Source organism: Falco peregrinus, chromosome 8 (genome assembly GCF_023634155.1).
Source record: "Falco peregrinus isolate bFalPer1 chromosome 8, bFalPer1.pri, whole genome shotgun sequence".
In the NCBI taxonomy this organism is placed as follows: Eukaryota; Metazoa; Chordata; class Aves; order Falconiformes; family Falconidae; genus Falco; species Falco peregrinus.
In genome coordinates this window covers 7,628,159-7,648,191 of record NC_073728.1, presented here as the reverse complement: position 1 = coordinate 7,648,191, position 20,033 = coordinate 7,628,159, and the positions used below count along the sequence as shown (strand labels likewise).

General features: G+C 38.9%; 1 protein-coding gene across 3 annotated transcripts in view; it reads left to right on the top strand.

Annotated features, from left to right (window-relative positions):
• The window catches only part of TRAF3IP1 (TRAF3 interacting protein 1), a 45,482-nt gene that overhangs the window by 502 nt on the left and 24,947 nt on the right, over nt 1–20,033 (top strand). For 2 of the 3 annotated variants that reach the window (XM_055812690.1, XM_055812688.1), the window contains exons 2-7: nt 438–506; nt 4,757–4,918; nt 6,785–6,925; nt 7,094–7,561; nt 8,716–8,793; nt 15,840–15,915. In XM_055812690.1, the coding sequence (XP_055668665.1) occupies nt 438–506; nt 4,757–4,918; nt 6,785–6,925; nt 7,094–7,561; nt 8,716–8,793; nt 15,840–15,915 (994 nt within the window). Of the gene's footprint in view, nt 1–437; nt 507–1,585; nt 3,998–4,756; nt 4,919–6,784; nt 6,926–7,093; nt 7,562–8,715; nt 8,794–15,839; nt 15,916–20,033 lie in introns of those variants that run through there. The other variant, XM_055812689.1, reaches the window with a different exon arrangement.

The following is a 20,033-nucleotide window of genomic DNA, read 5'->3' as shown; positions in this document are numbered from 1 at the left end:
TGCCTTTGATCCTCCGTGAAACCTGCTGGTAGGTTATTTTCCTATCTCCCGTTAAAAAAAACACAACACCCACCAGTCTTAATTTTAACGTTTACCGAGTTGCTGCTTTATATATAGTCGCATATAAAGAAGTCAATAAAGGAATAATGCAGAGCTGTGGTTAAAGTGCAAATGCAGGTCTTTACATTGTGAGTCTCCTGGATTCACCAACCATCAAGGTTAAAGATGGAATTAAGTAAGAAGGGAGGCTTGAGCGGTAAGCAAGGATTAAGTCTTGTCACAGAGCATGTTCAGAGGCCTCTGAATCTGCTCTAGAAACAGTTCTCACAAGGTATCATCTCTGCAAGCAAATAAGGCCAATATATTTCCTATTGCTACACAGGCTTTATTGAACAGAGGCCTTCAAGTGTACTTACTGTTTTTCTTCTATTTTGAAGGTAATTAGAGTGACGGGTTTTATGAAAGGACTTTACACAGATTTTGAATTGAAATCGGATAATGTTAAGGTGGGTATGAAACTTCCTTATTTATTTAGCTTTAATATTAGTATTCTTTGAAACTTGCCCGAAGGTACTTTTGGTCTTTTCTGCATTTAATGTCAAGGACCTGTCTTTAGTCTTGTGCAGAAATTGTCAGAAGTATTGCCTATTGGCTATATTGTGCAACGCACAGGGTGAACCCCTGTAGACTGCATTTGTGGATGTGACACAAACAAGCTGTTGCGAGTAAACAACTGTTTTTGTACAGATTTCAAAACAACAAGTGTTAATCTATGATCAGATGTAGGCTTCCAAAATATTATAGTAGTGTGGATGAAAAGAATCATTATGTAGCAAGGTTGCCTTGAAGTAGTTTGGCATTGATAATAGTAATTAGGCAGTAGTTTGGCATTGTTAATAAATCACAAACACTAGAAATCCACATACACTGTTTGAAAGAGTCTTGTGGTCTATAAATAGAATGTATGGGTTTAGATTTATTGCTTTATGTATGTGTGTGTATATATATATTGTACCCATATATAGCATAAATATTCATGCTTAATATCCCAGGACTTACTGAGGCATTTGTCTATTATATGCATTCCACAATAGGTTTATTACGTTATACAAATAGCTAATTAGAGAAGGTTATTACTGACAAATGCTTTCCTTAAGTACAAAGGTTGACTTTAGTCTCTGCCTTTCCTCTCTTGTTCGTCTCTGCTGAGCTGATGCAGAGTTCTCCAACTACTGACTTGGTTGGAAACTTTTCATGGCACTTATTCATGGCGAATAACCTAGTGTTTGTATGTTGCTAGTTAGACAGCTACATCCTTTGGTGATTGTTTAACATAGCAACTGAAAGTATGAGGTCTATGGGCCTGGTTTGGCATCCGTACAGCCAATTGCGTGGATGTTTTATGCGTTTCTTGCAGCTAATTATCAGTGTGATATATATGTTTATATTTCTGTGACTAAAATCTAAGCTATTTATACAATGGATCGTTGTTTTTTTTGGTACTGTGCCTGTTGAAGCTTGTCTGTAGTTCTGTGATGAAGATGTGTTATTGGGACAGCACCATGCATTTTATTTGTGGGTTGAAAAAGCAGATTTCCTAGCAACTCCTGAGCAGGTCTTGGTTTGTATCCACATAATGTGATAGCTCTCGAGTTGCAGCAATCTTGAGTACCTCTCTGAGAATTTCTTTCACGGTCCATGAGATCATGGTTTTCAAGAGTTCAGGCAGAGATCAAAATGCTGTACTGTGGTGGAAAATGTTTCTAGCTTGCGTTCCTTTTTTCTGAACACTGGTCAGGAGAAAGGCTGGGCACTCCCAGGATGCTTCTTGCTGTGATTTCTGTTGGAGTTGTGGAAAATCAGAAGGGTAATCTTTATGCAGAGATGGAAGGTACCCATGGAGAGCTAGAGTTTGAGAGCAGCAGCTGGAGTCAATGCTGTGAATAGCTGTGTGCATTTCTATGTGAGGGTGATCTGCTTTATGTAACACTAGGGAAAGATACTCACCTGGTGTGATGATTTGGCAGTAGATGCACAGACATGGAATGGGCAGGATGCTTTCAGAAAAAAGAAAAAGTTTGTACCCGCTGTGAAATAGTCCCAGTGCTGTAGTCCACACTCTTTGTGATGTGGGCTGGGGAGAACTGACAGGTGCTCTTTGCAGGCTGGCTGTGCTGTTGCCGGTCGCGAGGTGTGTAGACTGAAATTAAGCAAGACTAAAACTTGGTCCAGCCTCTGGTGGCTGGGGCTGGGTCCTGGTCTGGACACCCCTTCTTATGCTGCGCAGCGTCATGTACGCACAAGCGCAGTGACCATTTCTAATTTCAGCTTACTGCTCCCACCTGGACATAGCAGGTGGGTCCTGAAGTGCCCACCATTTCTTCTGTGCTTTTTATGTCTCCATTGTTGGGGTAACACATTCTGCTTGGATGGCTAAACCCCTCCTTCCACACGGAAAGTTGTGTGAGGCAGGCTGAAAGCATCCCACGAGCCAGATCTGGCCTGCAGAGCACACACATGGACCTCACTGGGTTCTAGTTTGTTCAAGGGATGTATAGTCATAGCAATCAACTGGAGAGGGATGCAAGGGGAATTTAAAGCATGAGGATTCCTTATTTGTTGGGACTTCTCCAAATACACCTCTTCTGCCAGCTACAGTGGATGATACTGTCTGCGTGTTTATCAGAAAGGTTCATCTTGTTAGGTCTAGTAAAGTTGTTCCTTTATAAATGGAAATACTGGCTATCAGGCTTGCTTGTTGAATCTTTTACATCAGCTATATATATATATACACACACAAAAAAAATTCTTTGTTTTTATATCTCCATATATAAAGTCCTACTAGCTGAAACAGGGGAGATACCTTTTTGTGAAATCTATCCAAGAAAAAATATTTTCTTAAGCTCTCAGCACTGTTTCAGATGTTTGTTTTTATTTGGATAGAATTCTGTTTACCGATGTAGGTGGGAGCTGTAGGTTTCTCATCGGGTTCATGAGGATTTCTTACATGGACAGAACACGCTGGTAATGTTAACTGCTGAAAATGATGAGGATGTAGGATGAAATTTTAGATCTTTATTTAAAAACATGTTTGGTTTCAAATAGTGTCCTGTCTCCTTCCCTAAATTAATAGATTACATATGTCCTTGGAAGGGTGGACAACTTTTAATAGAAGGAGGTTGCAGTATTTCCTTCCTTTCCTTTTTTATTTTTGAGTGCAGGGAGCACTGGTGAGGGTGAAGTGCTGCTGTAGTTAATGGAGACAATCTGAAAATCCCAGCTATGTGGCAGTTGTTTGTTTTAATCCGTTTGGAAGAATCGAAGACGGGAAGTACCCTGACTCTGGAGACTGTCTTCCCACGCGTTTGACTATCATGCACGTGCTTGCAGCAGAACCCGGTTCTTGTTTGTGGAGAGTGGCTCTGGGACTTGAGATACTACGTGAATGGCTCAGCTAAGTTTTGGTGCCACAGGAATAGGTTGTGCTGCCGGGTGCCTGTAAAGAGTGTTGGCCTTGCTCAGCAGAGGAAATAGCGGCTTCTGTTGCTTGCCTCTGCACTGCTGTGTCTGTCAGATTTGATGCAGGTCATTCTGGATCTGTGCACCTGGACAGTAAGTGCAGTCCAGAATCGGGTGATTTACAGGATAATTACCACTGTTCCTTTTCTGAATTAACTGAAATGGCAGTGGTCCACTTCTCAGTTATCAGTTTGAATGTGACAGTTTAACAGGCATTGGTTTAAAAGAATATAAACACGAGTACAGAATTCTCATGTGGGTTTACTTTTTAACAGACTAGTGAAATCCTTTATCTCCACTCATGAGTCCAAAGGGTGAGTGAGTAGACTTCTGTGCTGGGCTGGTAAATAATCCGTTAATTTGATTACGTTTTATTAATAAACTCCCTTTTTTTTCCTCTGCTGAGTATTCTACAGCTGCAGAGACTTCACACCATTTCATTCTCTGTGCCAGGAACCCTCCAGTAAAACTTTGATTGGTAGGGGGTTGTTTATTTTGTCTTTATTTTTTTCCCCCTATGATTTTGCATAATCACTAAAAGACATCATCTCTGCTGAAGGCCGCTTGGGAGAAGTTGTTTGTGAAGTATGGTTCTAAAACTAAAACACATCTGGTAACTGTGGAGATAAAAATATGTGCCTGTATCCCTTTCCCACTATCTTTCGTATGTTTTCTTTACTCACTGTAAAGTCTGGTTTGTAAAGTATATGTGCAAGCACGTAAGACCCTCAGTTTAGACTCATGTTAGTCCTGTAACTTTGGGACTTCGATGCTGAAAAATATTCAGGGTAAGAACTGTCTTTCTGAGCAACATCTGCTGTAATAGTCCTGTTAGAACTCTCTAGTGATTCTTTTGGTAGTACTTGCAACCATTTCTTAAATAAAACTTATCTTCTTTAATGTATAATGCTTCAAAATGGAGTGCCAAGCAAGTTTTAATAGCAGTCTTAAAATGCACTGAAGCTAAAAGATAAACTTACTAAAAAGACAAAGTTATACTTCCACTTTGGCCGTTCTAGTTCAATGTTCATCTGTTATCAAAGCTGTCATTTCTTAATTAGAAATAACTTAACTATAAATCAGGTGCGGCCCTCTTTGCTGACCTTACAAACAGTGTGCTGCTCTTGTTGTACGGATGCTGTCTGCAACTGTTCCTCCCATCAGTTTTTCTAGTCGTTAGGTGGTGTGTGGAATTACTTTAGAGTCTCAGTATTATTTTAAATTGCTCTTTTACCAGGATAAAGATGCCAAAATCAGTTTCCTTCAGAAGGCAATTGATGCTGTTGTAATGGTAACAGGAGAGCCGCTGTCAGTAAAACCAGCACGTGTTGTGGCTGGACACGAACCTGAAAAAACCAATGAATTTCTTCAAGCAATTGGGAAGTGTTGCTTAAATAAGGTATGACATCACTAATATATTTTATGCACATACTGACATATTATCAGAGCTTATTTGTAACAGACTTTATTAATACTCAACTGCTATTTTTATTTACAGAAGATAAATGGGTTACCGCTTAAAACTATAACAACAGATGGATAGTATATGATCCTTAGTAGAGTTTGAGCCAGGTTCCCATGCAAATACGTTCTGGATATTTTAGTGCTTTTAATGTATACTGCTTTTTATTTTTCACTTTATTCACTGGTCATTTAATAACATTGGTTAGGTATGAAGAACACGAAGCTTCAGAACTTTTAAAATGTTGGGATGCAGACACATTAATTATATGACCAGATACTGCCACCTTTGACTTTAAAATTTCAGTCAAATTTCTAATTCTGTAATGAAAGTAATTTTTCTAGTGTGATGCTTTTTTTACTTTTTCAATATGGAAATGAAGCAAAGGAGAACTTTGATAACCAGTTAAAAATAACTGCATAGGCAATTATTAAAATAATTTTTGTATTAAAAGTAATGAGGATTCTTTGCTTATAGGTGTTACAGTGATTTTTTTGAATCTAAAGGTATTACCCAAAAACCTTGGATCAGTGAGTGTGAAGAAGCTGTGTATATTTAACTGTGAGATACTGCAGTGTTTATGGGCTGTCTGCAAGTTTAGTTTGGGTTACCTTTGTCTGATAATCTACTCATTAAAATGTACGTTAAGTGGTTTTAATTAGTAGAGTGCTGTGCGCTTCTTCCTTATGAACTGCTTGAGACAGGGAAGGGGGAAACTGATAAACATGCACAGAGTTTGTTTGAAAACATGCGTGATGGAACAGCTCTGCAGAATATTGCGATGAGATTTAATATCCAGAGGATATAGTCTACCCATCTGAACTAAAATAATTAGGCTCCTGGCTTTTTTTGTGAAACAGAAGCTTGACATGCATTGTGGAAAAGAGCCCCAAAAATGTGGATCAGTCTCTAGCCTGATACTTTAGTGCTGAGCTGAGCGTACTGCTTGGAGTTACTTAGTTCAGGCAAGTGTTGCTAATGTGCAGAAGTTAGTGTCCAAATGTGAAAACCCACAAAATTTCATAGTTTTGCATTTACAAAGCAGGAGAGAATTAGGAGTCTGCCCCCGGGGTGATATCAGTTTTAGTGATCTAAAAGCTGTTCCTGTTTCAGGAAGGAGAATTCCCTGACTGTGATTATTTTTTTTTCTTCTGTTTTTTTGTTAATGTAGTCAAACTTTCTACCATTTGGACACAAAAGCTTGTCTTGCTGTCTAAATGATCTGATTAATAATTGCTTGTCTTATTAACAAATGAACCAGATGCAAAAACTTTTTAAACACTAACTGCAGCTTATTGGAAGTCGTTCTTAATATAGTTTTCTTTAGTGACCATTGCTGATTGAGCAAGTATTGGGTGAAAGTGGAGTGGCCTAAGAATGGATGCAGATGCAGATATGACACAGTATGGTTTTAAGAGTGTTTAATCAATCTAGCAGTTGTGGTATAAGGATTTGACAGTCATTTGCTTTACTATTTTGAAAAATATTTAAATTGTCGCAATGAGAATTGCTGTTGTACTGTAATACGTAAAAACCACCATATATTTATATAGCTCTGGTCCATGTAATCAAATAATTACAAGAATTACCAGGAGGTATTTGGCATAGGAGAGCATTATTACTCCTGTGAAAGAATGTTTCAGAAGAGCAGAAATACATGAGCTTTGTTTATTAAAAAGCAACACCCCCCCACCCCGAAACAAAAAAGCTCACCCAAGTCATGTTAATTACAAAGTTAGGAAGAAAGGAGGTATTTAATAGAGTAATTTACTCATTTCAATGATGTTTTCCTATTCCTTAAAGCTGTCCAGTGATTTTGCTGTAAAAAAGATCTTAGCTGGGGAAAGAGCTGATGCTAAAGGGAAACCTCCGTCCTCTAAATCTCGAGATAAAGAAAGCAGAGAGTCCAAACCAGAAGAACGAAGAAGCCATAGAGATAGAGAGGTAGGCATTTGCAACTTTTGTGGGGTACAAGGGCTACCACTCTTTATGGTTTGGTTTTTTTGGTGTTTGGGTGTTGTTTTTTTAGCTTGCATTTTTGTCTGTGTAAAGTAACTGTGTGACTGAGTTGCTATGTATTGGAATTAATTTTTACTTTTAATTTCTTTTTAGGACAGAGGAGACACTGAAATTAAAGACAGAAGCTCAAGCAGAGACAGAAAGCCCAAAGGAGATTTGAAAGAGAGTGAAGAAAGAGAAAAGCAAAATGATAAACAGAAGGATAACGAAGACAGGCACAAAGACCCTGAAAGAGACACATTTAAGGAAGGAGAAAAACAAGAAAGGGAGAGAAACAAAAGCAGAACAACCAAGCAAGGAAGAGAAACAGAAAAAAACAAGGGAAAAGGAGACATAGAGCAAGAAGATGATCTTGAGCATGGTAAAGGACAGGAAAGAGAGAAGAAAAATGGAGGAAGAGAAAAGGACAAACTGAAAGGAAGAGACAAAGATAAGGCTAGAGACAGAGAACGAGAGAAAGACAGAGATAGAGGAAAAGATAAGGAAAGGGATAGGCAAAGGGACAGAGAAAAAGATGGGGAGCATTTAAGAGAACATGGAAAGGATAAAGCAGAGAAAAAGGTAATTGAAATCTTCAGAGAATAACTTTCCACATGCTGTGGCAGGGACTGAGCATTTGTTCTAATGACGTTGCGTGCTTGTATTTCTGCACGTGTAACAACTAAGTACTTCCTTTAACAGCAGTTACTCTTACGAAGTGAAAGTTTTGGTGTGGATTTGATCTGGTAAGAGTGTGACTGAGGCCATCTGTTAACTTTGTGTCTCTGTCATATATCTTGGCTTGAGCCATCGGCGTCATCTGACAGTGCTTCTTGAACATCTAATAAGCAGTTTCTTTTCTGAAATCTGCATGTCTGAATTCTCCTGATCACATGAGATTGTTTGGCAGAGAGGTGGCATCGACTATTGGAACTCTACTTGTATCCTCATGTGCCTTCCCAGTAATGCATGCTGGTGTTGCAGCCATAGCTGGCTTTTAGGGAAGACGAGGTTGAAGAGAGTTCCCTTTGAGCCACGACTAGTCTCTCTTGAGCTGGCTTCTTCTGTAGCAGGACACACAAGGTGGCAGTTGCACATTTGTATTTTTTTTACCTGGCTTTCTAGATTGAGCTGTTTGCTTCCAGCTTGATTTTTTTCTTTTTCTTTCCTTCAAAGGACTGTTGGGAAGCCCATCTAGATTCTTGTGAGGGTGCTCTGTTTGCACTGAACTCCACACGTTACATCCCCATTCTTCAGGCCATCTCAGTGTGAAGTCCTGAACTGTCTTAAGAGCCATCTCTTCATTGCCTTTAATTTTGTTCTCTTTATCTTCCCTCTTCCTCCTCAAAACATTTCCTGTTTTTCTTTTCTGTTCTGTTGCATGCTGGTTCATGGTAGAAATTGAGTATTGGTGGACATCAGAGATGCTTCTGTTAGGGGGTAGCTTCATTTTGTTATATGTGAGAAAGCAATTCTGGCAGTACCTGTCTTAAGAATCTAAAGGATTCTTGCCTTCCTGGTTTTTACTCGGAGAACAATGTTTAACTGCTGATCTTGCTCGGTTAGTCTGCTGTGCAGGGGTGGCAAGGTAAAGGGAGCAGGCAGCTGGATACGGTAGATCGATGCACATCGCGATGTGCTCAGTTCTACTCTGTGCTGATTTCCCCTTTCATGGTACTCGGGTAAGTAGCTCACTTCTCAGTACGCTTAATCTGAAGCAATTAATTTCTTTTTAGTCTGCAGATTCTGAGGAATCCACACTTAGAAAAACGCAGAGGCCAACTAAAGACAGCAAGTGCCAGCCAGATAATGAGGTTAGTAGATCTGGGAAGGTGAATATTAAGTGTTGCGGTTTAGAATGATTTGGGAGTCTGCATGAAAGGAATGTAAGATTAAAAGGTAGGTAGATACCTGTTTTACAGCTCTAAAAGTTAATAAAATAGTTGCTTATCTGGTGGTTTGTTTTTTTTTGTGTGGTGTTTCTTTGGTTGGGTTTTTTTTTTTTAATTTCTCTGAGCTTGGGAAAAAAGGTTACTCAGTTAATTTCGTTTTCCAAATTTTATTTCTGTGTATGGATATATTGGGTACTTCAGGAAGAATATGTATTTGTTCAAAGTTTTCTGTTTATTCCTCTGAATCTTTCCTCTAAAGCTGTTAGTTTTGGGAGTTTCTTCTACTTTAATGAAGTTACTGTTTTGGAAAAAGAGTCCAGCGTTGTGTATGGGCCCATGTTTTGCAGCTGGATGATGGTAGGGCAGAATAGCAACTCACTGATTTGCCTCTGAACAGTAGCCGTTGCTTGTGATACCATTGCGTCTGCATCTGCTGCTTCCTGATGTCCTGAGGCAATTTGGGGAATTCTGGAGCCATATGGCTAAATATTTAAAGAGTGAGACTTCAGTAAATTAACTTAAAGCAGCTCAGGCTAGGAAAAAATAGGCAGGATCCCAAGTCTAGCAGGAGTCTCTGTTGAGAGTCTATGGGCCACTGACATCATTGTATCTTCTACATGAGATGACAAATTTATAGCTATTCTTTGACTGAAATCCAACCAAACTTTTTAAATTATTGGCACTTGGAGGGAGAGCTTATAAAATAGTTTTTAGCCTGAAGCAAATGTTCATGGCCAAGTTAAACTTCCTGCAAATTGGGTCTCTAATGGAAATTCTGAGCCTCATCCCAAACTATCGTAGTGCTCTTGGGCACCACAATAATACACTGGGGCAGTAAAATTTCATTTCCCGTCTTAAGTGCTTTTGGGAGCGATTCCAAGGCATGTGGGTTTATTACCTTAAATCTAGATGACATGCTTTCCTCTACTTGCTTGCGTAACAGTAGACACTGCTCAGTTTTTAGGTGGTGAAAACACAGACTTTAGACCAGTGCATGAAAAATGATCATCATCTTAAGACTGTGGAAGAGAGAAATGAAATGAAAATGTTCCCAATGAATGTTTAGAGCTAGAGAGTCAAGATAGCTGCACAAAGTGATTTAGAGGAAATTCCAGCATGAAATAATTGAAAAGTGCATCTCATGGGCTGGGGTAGATCTTCCTGTCCCCTCAGTAGTTTCACAGCAGGGTAGTGCCTTTATTTCCAGGGATTTACCCTGATTTAAACTACTGTAACTCCATTTAAGTCACATGGCAGTGAAACAAGTGTATTAAAAAGAAGGGAAGCAATTTATGTCTTCATGCACATGGAGAGTATTGAATCATATTTTTGTAGTGTCTGCTGCATATTTAATAAATGTTCAGCATCTGTCTTTAGCTTTTTGTAAATACAAGTAAAACACTTCGAAGCAGCCCCTCTCAAGCAGTGGCTGATATGCCAGTACCTAACACATCACGTACTGTTTTCTGCCCTAAGGATTAACCTCCTCTTCTTTTCTCATTTGTTCCTGTTGTGCTCACTTGCCAGTTTCCTCTGGCTCCTAGTCCTGCTGTCTTTATCCTCACGCTCCTAGCCACAGCTTTTCTTTCTTTCCAAGCCTAGCCTTACATCGCTTCACGTTGTAGCGAGCTATTTGTCTTCCACTTGACTTTTATCTTGATGCCTCCATATTTGAATCAGGTCCTTTTTTTTCAGACACGCTGCTTGACAGCATAAGGACATGGAAATAGCGATGGGGAAAAAGCAGTGGGGAAACGGGAACTCTTATTTCATTTGAGATGTCCACGAATTTCAGGCTGAGTGGCTTTTATGCTGCATTTACTTTAGGGAAGAAATGTATTTAGATTTTTTTTTTTTCTGTGTTCTACATGTACAGCAAAGCTATCACTTATTAATTCCTGGCTTCGTTACTATGAGATTAGGGGTCTTCATATGATTCTTTCTGTATTCATGCAGGTCATAATTTTTCTTGTTGCTAATTATCAGAGGCCAGCTTTAAAATGCTACTGAAATTTTGACAGGTCAGCTTTTTTTTTTTTTTATAATATAATTTTCTGGTACTGAAGAGACTCTGTATGTTATCCACCATAGTAATCACATGGTATCTATAATTTTCTGGAACTAAAAGAAAGCAGGTATAAGTAGGAATTAAGAGGAGACATTTGGCTAACACATGGCAATCAGAAGACGACTACTTGTTGCTTCAAGGCTAGCTGTTGCATAGGACACTGTCTGTGATCAGAGGGAGTTGAGTTGTATCTTTCAGTGCTCAGTCCGTCTCAGGTAGAAGTCTTGTTTAAAATGGACACTTCATTAGCATGACTTCTTGACCTTGTAAATAATAAAGGTAACTTTGTCTTTTGACAAAAGGTGATGCAGGGCACAGAGCCTCTGAGCGTATGGTGCTGTTTATATGAAAGTGGCTGCAGAACAGGTATGTCATTTACCCCTAAGGCCAAACACGTTGGAAAAGTCTCTTCTATTTTACAGACAGCTGCCGAAACTCTTGGCTAAAGCTTTTTGTAATATCCTGTCACTTTTGGCCACTTCTATAATGACTCTTATTTTTGCCCTACAAACGGTATTGCTCTGGAACTGGTCACCTGAATCAGCCTCTTAAGTCATATCTAATGAACTTCTATTGCTGTTGGAACTCATCTTGACTATATAATGAAACAACTACTGAATGAAAAAGACTTAACTGCCCTAGAAGCAGCAGAGAGAATCATTCCATGGAAATCTGCTGGACATGGCTCAAGTATTTTTGTTCTGGTGCTGTGAGTGACCCTTTCTTTTTGGTGTCAGTTGTTCATAAACTGGCTCACACAATAGAGATCCATCATTAAAATGTGCATCTTAAAAAGCAGGATTTTTCTAGTAGTTCTTCTTGTGTTTGAAAGGTTTTAATTAGCAGAAGCTAACACCAATAGAACACCATCTTGTGAGCCTTCATTTGAGGAAATAATTGCTCGATATTTTTCTAGTATGTTTTATCACCATAGCAGTCAAATTGACCTTACCAAGTAGAGATCTTTCCTTGTTGCTGTTGTACACCAATAAATTCCGTCGGTTAGTAATGATAGCTGTTTTAGCAATAAATATTGGAAATACAGACAGCTTAAGTGAAAGGGCAAAGAAAGTGTTTGAGGGATACATAGCTTTCAGTAAAAACATTAGAAATGAGCTGTGTTTATTTGTTGAGAAATAGGCTGTTGCGTAAAATTATAAAATGTATTTGTATATGTAGTTGTATTTATGTAAAACTTATACACATACATGCTGTTTACAGTATACATGCAAGTATATCTCCTGGCACTGTAGGTCTAAATAGTGAAGGGTTGACTGAATTGGGTTTCTGTTTGCAGACTTAATCCTTGTTTATTATTAGTGAACTAGCAGTAGATTTGATGAATTTGAGGGGAAAATCACAGTGACTGATTTCTATAATGATTTGTCCCCTTCCCTTGCTTGGGTGGGAGTGTTTTTTCTGCCTTTGACTCTGATGCATGGTGTGGCCATGGCTGGAGGAGATGGATACAAGCATGTACAGCATTAGCAATGTGCAGTGTAAAAGTCACTGACTGAAACTGGACACAACATCCTTTTGTGAATACAGATGTTGGTTGTTGCATGGAAAGGAGAACTAACAGTTTTGCAGGATGTCTTTTCAAAGCGTATTCCTCGTCCTCACCTGCTGAAATGTTAGAAATCATTGTTTTCTTATGTCTTAAAGTGAAAGTCAACCTATTTAAAGGTTAATAACAACAAGGACAAAGCAGCAGATCGGATGGTTTATAGCAGGCTGCTGTATGCTGTCCAAATAGAAGCTTAATTACTCAAAACTGGGAAGTGTGCATACGTCCATCTAGGATTCCACTTCAGTATGTTTTTTCCAGGATGGTGTGAGATGAAGTGTAAGATTTCTTTTTAATGACTCCAGTAACTGCTTTTCAAAGTCTTGAAGCCTATGAATTTTTAAGAAGAATGACCTCTTTTATCTCCCTTTGGAAAGACTCAAATCGTAAATATTGTGGGATTTATGTTTTTGTGTGCTACCATAGTGATTAAATTTTAGCTTTTACTTTGCACCTGTTACCATTGTGCACATGTGGCTATACAAAAACGTTAACTGGTGTTTGTAGTCATTACTTGACATAAATAAATGACTGAATCCACTCCTCCAGAAGCCTCAGCACCTATTCTCAACTCCTTCCCCACCTGTGCTAATAATTACATCACCCAAAGAGCTGCTGAAGTTTGAGTGTACCAGATGTGGCCTGCAGGCCTGTAGAGCCGCAGTCTGATGGTACGTAAGCTTTACTTTTGCTCTTTGCATAGTGTTGTAATTGTGAAAGATGGTAGTAATTAAGACTAACTAGGATTAAGATTAACCACTTCAATATTAGCTATGCGTTTTGGACTTCTGCCTATTTTTCTTTATAACATGCCACTATTTCTTAAAGAGTGAAACAAAAGTATGAATAGCTCTGGTTGTGGGTCAAATAATAATTGTAATGATCCAGTGAATATAGCATAATTGAAAACTAGTTTTATGTCAAAGCAGGACCACGTGCTGTCCATTTGGCTAGATTCTTGTGAAGCATAGGATGTAGGGCTTTCTTTTGCCTGATTGAATACCTGAAATTCTGAGCATACACATTATGTTGCAATCATGGAGGTGAAGGAGATACAGTTTCTAAAGGACCTAAACTAACTGTGGAAGCTCACATAGACTGCTCACTTGCCCGTAGAACACCTCCCAACAGCTCAACTTCTCAGTTTATCCTGGTTTGCATACTGTGATTGTCTGTTGTTAATAAGCACTTCCCCTTTGTTTGTCAAGATATTCTTTTGAGCTTGTGGTGCTTTACAGCATATAAAAAAGCAACGTTTGCCTTCAAAGCAAACTTATCACCATGTTCCTGACATGTCAACTTCATTCCTGTCCTTCATGTAGCTGTGTCTCCATGGCCAGTGGGTGCATTGTAAGCTTGTAGAGGTGGATGTTTCTCTTGCGTGGTCACCTAAAGTAGTTTGTGTAAAAATGCCACTCTCCTATATTTTTCAATGTTTTGTGGTGTTGTTTTCCATTATGACATATATGGTCCACTGTCCTATATGCAAAATATTATGGAAAATGAATGTTTTTACATTGTTTAATTTGGCAATTTTCTGTTACAGGTTACTGGAACATATAATATTAGCATTTGCATAGAAATGGAAGAGTTTGTAATTCTCGTTTAAGTTACCCATAGGGACATAATCAGCAGGACTGACAATAAATCTTGGATGCAGACTGCATGAATTGTGTATTGGACACAAACTATAAAAAAAGCAGATAAGGAGGAAATCCTGTGAGATGCTAAATGTATTTCAGGGTTTTGGATAAGGTGCAGAGATGTATTATAGGGACAGAAGGCATGGAAACATAAAATGGTATTCTGTAAATCACCTGTACTTCATTGGTTGTGTTCAGAGGCGGTTCCTTCCTGTTTAGCAACAAACATTGCTAATAAGATCAGGGAGTTGGGTAAAAGGACAGGAAAGTTATTAGAAGCATGAGTGGCTTGTTGGAAGCTACTGGTTTATTAGCACGTACAGTAATGTAAGAATCGGGAAGCCCTGCCTGTGTGCATAGTGCGCAGGACCCCATCGCTGGCTCCTTTCTCTGCACCTTCTGCTAGCCTGGAGTGGTGTCAGGGGCTGGACACCCTCCTTCCCACCCTGATCTCATATCCAGGAGTTTTGTTGAGCTGGCAGAAGTTCTCTTTTACACCTTGCACCTTCTCTGAAGGCGTTTGGTCCCCAGCTGTGCTTCAGGTCGAGCAAGCAGTAGATCTGTAGTATACCCTGCCTATAGCAGCTCTTACGGATCTGCCTCTGCCTGCTTTTACTATAATGTCATTTTGAACCTTTTCGGAAGGCAAGTGCTGTAGGTGCCTTCAGCCTCTCTGTGGTTACTACCTGTACGTAGGCTCAGTTATTCCTTGCAGTCCAGGTGGCCTTGTCTCCTGGGACCGGCGTTGCTCTCATCTCATGAGAAGCTGCTGCTTATGCACATCTTTTGCCCAACCTCCAGCTGAGTGGACCTGCTGATTTAACTAGTTCCTTTCCAAGGATGTATAGCAGTTGATACATGTAACATGCAGAAAGTATTGTCAGTTAGGTGTTTTTGACTTCAGGCTGTGCAAGCTATATCCAGAGAAATAATTCTTGTGTGTGCTTGTTCATTTTCTGGTGTCTCTGAATCACTTCTGGACTAAGGTCAGAGCCCTCCGAAGTGTCGTCAACTTTCCTCCAGTACGATATTTTCCACTTTTGAATTCTTACCCTTCTTACTGTACCAGTTGTACCTTCAGATCATCCGTTACTTGTCTGCTGAACTTTCTGGCAAGACCCATTTCTTAGCTTGTCCAGGGAAGTTGCCATTTGAGTAAAGGACTATGCAAGTGTAATGGCACAGGGTTTTTTTTTTTTTACCTTTTGCTTCTATTTTGGGGTGAAATTTAAGTCTTCCTCGCAGGTTAAAAAGGAGCTGTGTATCTGGGATAGCTGAAACATAGGGGTGATTGTAAGCATCTTACTCCTTCCGGTAGCTCAGTGGTAGCTAACTAAGCATTGTATCCCAAGACCAGCAGTGGCATCGTAGATGTTCTATAGGTTTCACAAGATTGCTGTGCCTTGGATACTCTTAGTTCACGTTTGGAAGCTGTCTTTACAATAATGAAATCTAATCATATAGGTTAATGGAAAAGGAAATAGCTAGCATTTATCCAGGAAAAATACCTGCAGACTTTGAAGAAAATGGACTTGACACATTATTGACCTTAAATATGTAGGTCAGTTTAAGTGAATATTTTTTTGTGTAATGCATATAGATTAAAAAGTAACACATATAAGTAAATCTTATATATAAAAAGTTATATAAAACTGTATAAATTTGTGGGTGTGTGTTTTTTTGTTTTTAGAGTGAAAGTCCTGCAGGAATATCAAGGCAGCCTTCAACAAAAGGATCAAGGCAACGCGCCAAACCCGGAGGAGAAGGTAACTAGAGGGAGGATATTATTTCTATTAAATGTGCTGGAGGGTTATTGAATAGGAATAACATAAATACTTAAATATCTGTGTTGATTATTTTTGGTGCTTGTTTTGTACTCCCAGTCTGCATTTATGAATCCAATAGGCAATTTTTCTGCATGGATTTGATACATAGAAAGTAGTACTCAGTTCAGTTTGCTCATGTTCCTCGTGCACAATTGCAGGTATATGTTCAGTCTGCTCTTGATATTTATTGTGTTCTCCCTGAATGAGCTTTGTCAGTTGGTCAACAACTATTTCTTTTTCTGCTAGTTTCTCAGGAACTGTTTCTTTGCTTAATGATCTAGCAAGTTTAGACAAATATGCTTTGCAAAACTTTGGCACTTTTTTCCCCTGTTACTGAGGATTAGTGAACGAACAGTATGTATGAGTCGATGAAATCATTGCATGTTAGCTATTCAGCACAGTATTTTTGTTTTAATAAGACTTAAGATATGTTGTTTAAGGTTGTTTAGTAAGATGAAAGACATTTGTGAGGCAAAATGTGCTTTCCTGTAGGGATAAATCATACAGCCATGAACCCTGAATTTGTAACGTTATCACTCACTAGTATTTGGGAAGAGTGCTTTTCCTAAATTTGGGTAGGGAATCCAGATTTCACTTATTTTCTGAGATTTTCATATTGTTTCTCAAGAATCTGAAGTCTTAGCATTAGGTCTGGGGAAAATTTGAGTTTATTAATGAAAAGATCATAATTTGTCAAAAAAGCCTTCAACCAACAAAATAAAACCGTAAAACCAAGACGTGTTCCCTGAGATTAACTAAATACTGGCCAGTGCATGAAAGATTTTCCCTGGGTATTTGTTTGGCAAGCAGTACATTAAACCATTCACGTTGGTGTTAACACTTTCTGGGGTTTCCCCTGTGAAAAAATGGTTGGGTGAATTCAAGATGAGCCAAACCTTTCTGAGTGATTTCCGTAGCCTGAGACACTTAAAATATTCCAGGTATAAGGTGAAGATAAGGTGTTAAGCAAAACCTCTAGCTTACTGCTCATTTGATGATTAGAGAAGATTCCTCTTGAGTATTGAAGTAACGGCACATGTTTGTAGATCTTTGACTTTCTCCAGTGTCTGTCATTACAGCTGTGGTCAGCTCTATTGCACCTGGGCTGGCGTAAGCCTAGGACCTCGTGATTTGAGGTGGAACAGGGAGGGTGAACTGGCTGTCATCAGTACTGAATCCTATCCTACGTCATCTTCCACAGTAGCTCAGCCGGCTGTAAGGAACCAAGCTTTGCTCCATTTCCACCGAGAGTGCCAGGGAAGGATGGACAGATACTTATTTGTTACAGGGGAATTACCAGCGGGAAATGAAAATCTGTAAAAGGCCCATCTTTCTGTGCCGGCCAGAGTCACCCCCAGGAGCGGTTTGGCCACCCCCCTGAGTCTTGACAGTAGATGAGGCGGTAGCTTTATAGTCATCTCATCCTTACTTCAGTGCGAAGTCTGTCAAGACTGTCACTTGTGATAACAGAGCTGTGGTACCTCTGCTTGTCCATTAGGAAGTGTATTGATATAAACAGTAATTGTATTGATTGCGGGCCATTTTACCGGCCTTTTGATGACAACCTTTTCTGAGTCTTTGTTGACTGGAGCTATTTGACAGATAGTACAGGCATCCATAAACGCCTCTCCTCATCTGCTTCACACCTGCATTAGTCGTTGCTCTTTGTCTCTTTGGACAAGATTTAAGTGACGATTTAAGTGTTGAAACGGTTTTAGCTGAGTTTAATAGACAGTTGGGTGAGGCTTTGCAAATAAGTGAGTGATTTTATTTCGTCTGTTAAGGTGCTTCATTGCAATTGATTATTTCACCAGCTTTTGAATGTAAGTGTATTAAATATTGTATTTGCATACTAACTAGAAACTAGATTCTCTTCAGAATATTCCGAGTACTTAGTAGTTTCACATCGGGAAGAAAGGAATCTAAACTTAAGACTGATAGCTCTTTATATAATAAAACCAAGAGGAGCTGCCTAGAAAAACACATAGGTAAAGAATAAAACTGGCTGATACCTAGACCTTATACAACAATAACATAACTGCAATTTCTGTCTGTATTTAAATGCCTTTTTCCCCCTACTCTTGTTTCAGTGACCTAATTATTTACTGAGATTCAAATTTTATTTCAATGTTTTTGTGCCCTGGGTACTGATATGTTATTTCTAATGAAGTCGTCACTGTACATCAATCAGTTTAATATCTTTGTTCAGAAGATATGGTAACATTTGTGAATTGATACAGTTTAAAACACCTAATTCTGGCTAAGGACTGGTGCTGTTTAGACTAATGAAGTCTAAAGTGAATAACTTCATACACTTAATCTGCCAGCGTCGCTATTATTTATTTATGTGAAGAGCTTGATGTTACTGTGTCTTCCCAAGCACCCGCGTTTTCTTTAAGTTTCTGTTTTATTAGGTTTTCTGTGTGTCTGCAGCAAAACACTGAAGTTATATCAAGACTTTTAGTAATGTTTTCAGAACAATCGGTAACCATATTTTCAAAAGGACTCAGGGAAAACATTAGAAATATGTTTAGGCACTTTACCTTGGGAAAGATCTGGCACTTTGGATATGAATGTCTGTTGACTTAGGAGCTTAATTCAAGTTGGTGCTTGAAAATTGAAAATTTTACGTCGCATCTCAAGTACTTATGTGCTGTGAGGTTTTAATAATTTTGCAGCTGAAAAATACAGTCTGGATTCCATTAAATATAGTCTTATTTTACTACTTAGTGATCCTATAACTTTTTTTATTTCCCAGGGTCTGAATATTTAGTTTATAACCTGAACTGGCACTAAATTACAGCAACCAGACACACCCCATTTTATAGGATTGCCCCTTCCTTAAAATCAGAATCCAGTTTTTCTGATAAATATGGTTAACAGCTTATCCTGTGTTTTGGCTTTAAGGTAAATATTTAAAAATACTCATCTTAGGTGATGCAGGAAGCCAGTACACTCAAATTCCAGTTTACCTAAGTGATAAATACTTTGGGGTATAAGCCCTCTTTTTGTTCTGGTGCAGCAGAACTGCAGTAGGTGAGTAGAGCTCATAGGTTTTCCGGGAAATAATCCAGAGGGTAGTAAAAACTTTTTGGAACTATGCTCAAGCCTGTTGCACGCTGGTCTCTGTAGTTACTGGTGATGATGATCGAAGCTTTCTAGATTTTCTTATGGTAACTGGAAATAAAGGCACACCAGGAGAACACAAAAGGGCTAGTGTCAAGACTAGATTTTAATAAACAAAACTGAAGTGGTGAATGGAAGACTAGTTAAGCAAAACCAGGTATACTTGCTATCCTGGTAATTAAAACAAGTCACAGTAGCATTTGTTTACGTGTTGCTAACAAATCCCTAATGGTATTAGAGAAAATGGTTTGTTGTAGTTTCTTTTTCTTTTTTAATAGTTAATGTTACATTTATTAGTACTCAGGCAATGACTGCTTTTGTAGTTGCAACATGTCTCGCTGCAAAACTTCATGATGCAAAAAAAATCATGCAGTAGAGACCATTTTTGCTAGTTTAGAAGTTGATTGATATATAAAAAAACCTACGCTCTATTTACTTTGCAGTTGCTCTTAATTGAAATCTGAACAGGCTTCCTTTCAGACACTGAATTACTTTCTCAATGGAAATGGAGTGCTTCACTTTCCACTGTTAGTTTGGCTTTTCTGCTAAGCACACACCTTACGGGTGACTTGAAGCACTGCTGTGTAGGTCAGTGATGAACGTTTAAAAGCTAGTTTCAGTTTTTAACTGACAATTCATCCTGCCCTTAGTTGGCACAGGTAAATGAAATTGCTGGTTGACCTTTCTTTGCTGTGTGTTAATCTCCTCCTAAACTAGTAGAACTCAGCATTTCTGCTGCAATGGCCTGCCTGTCTTTGTGGATGCTTCCTGTGGCATGGCTGGAGGAGTAGATCATCTGCTACTGATCTGTATGTCCTGAAAGCTTCAGCTTTATACTCCATGCACTGATTTTGTCACTGATTTTGGAAGTATTGGATGCTTCAACCCAAGCCTTAGGCAGGGGTCTATCTAGTAAATCTTTTCCTGTGCTA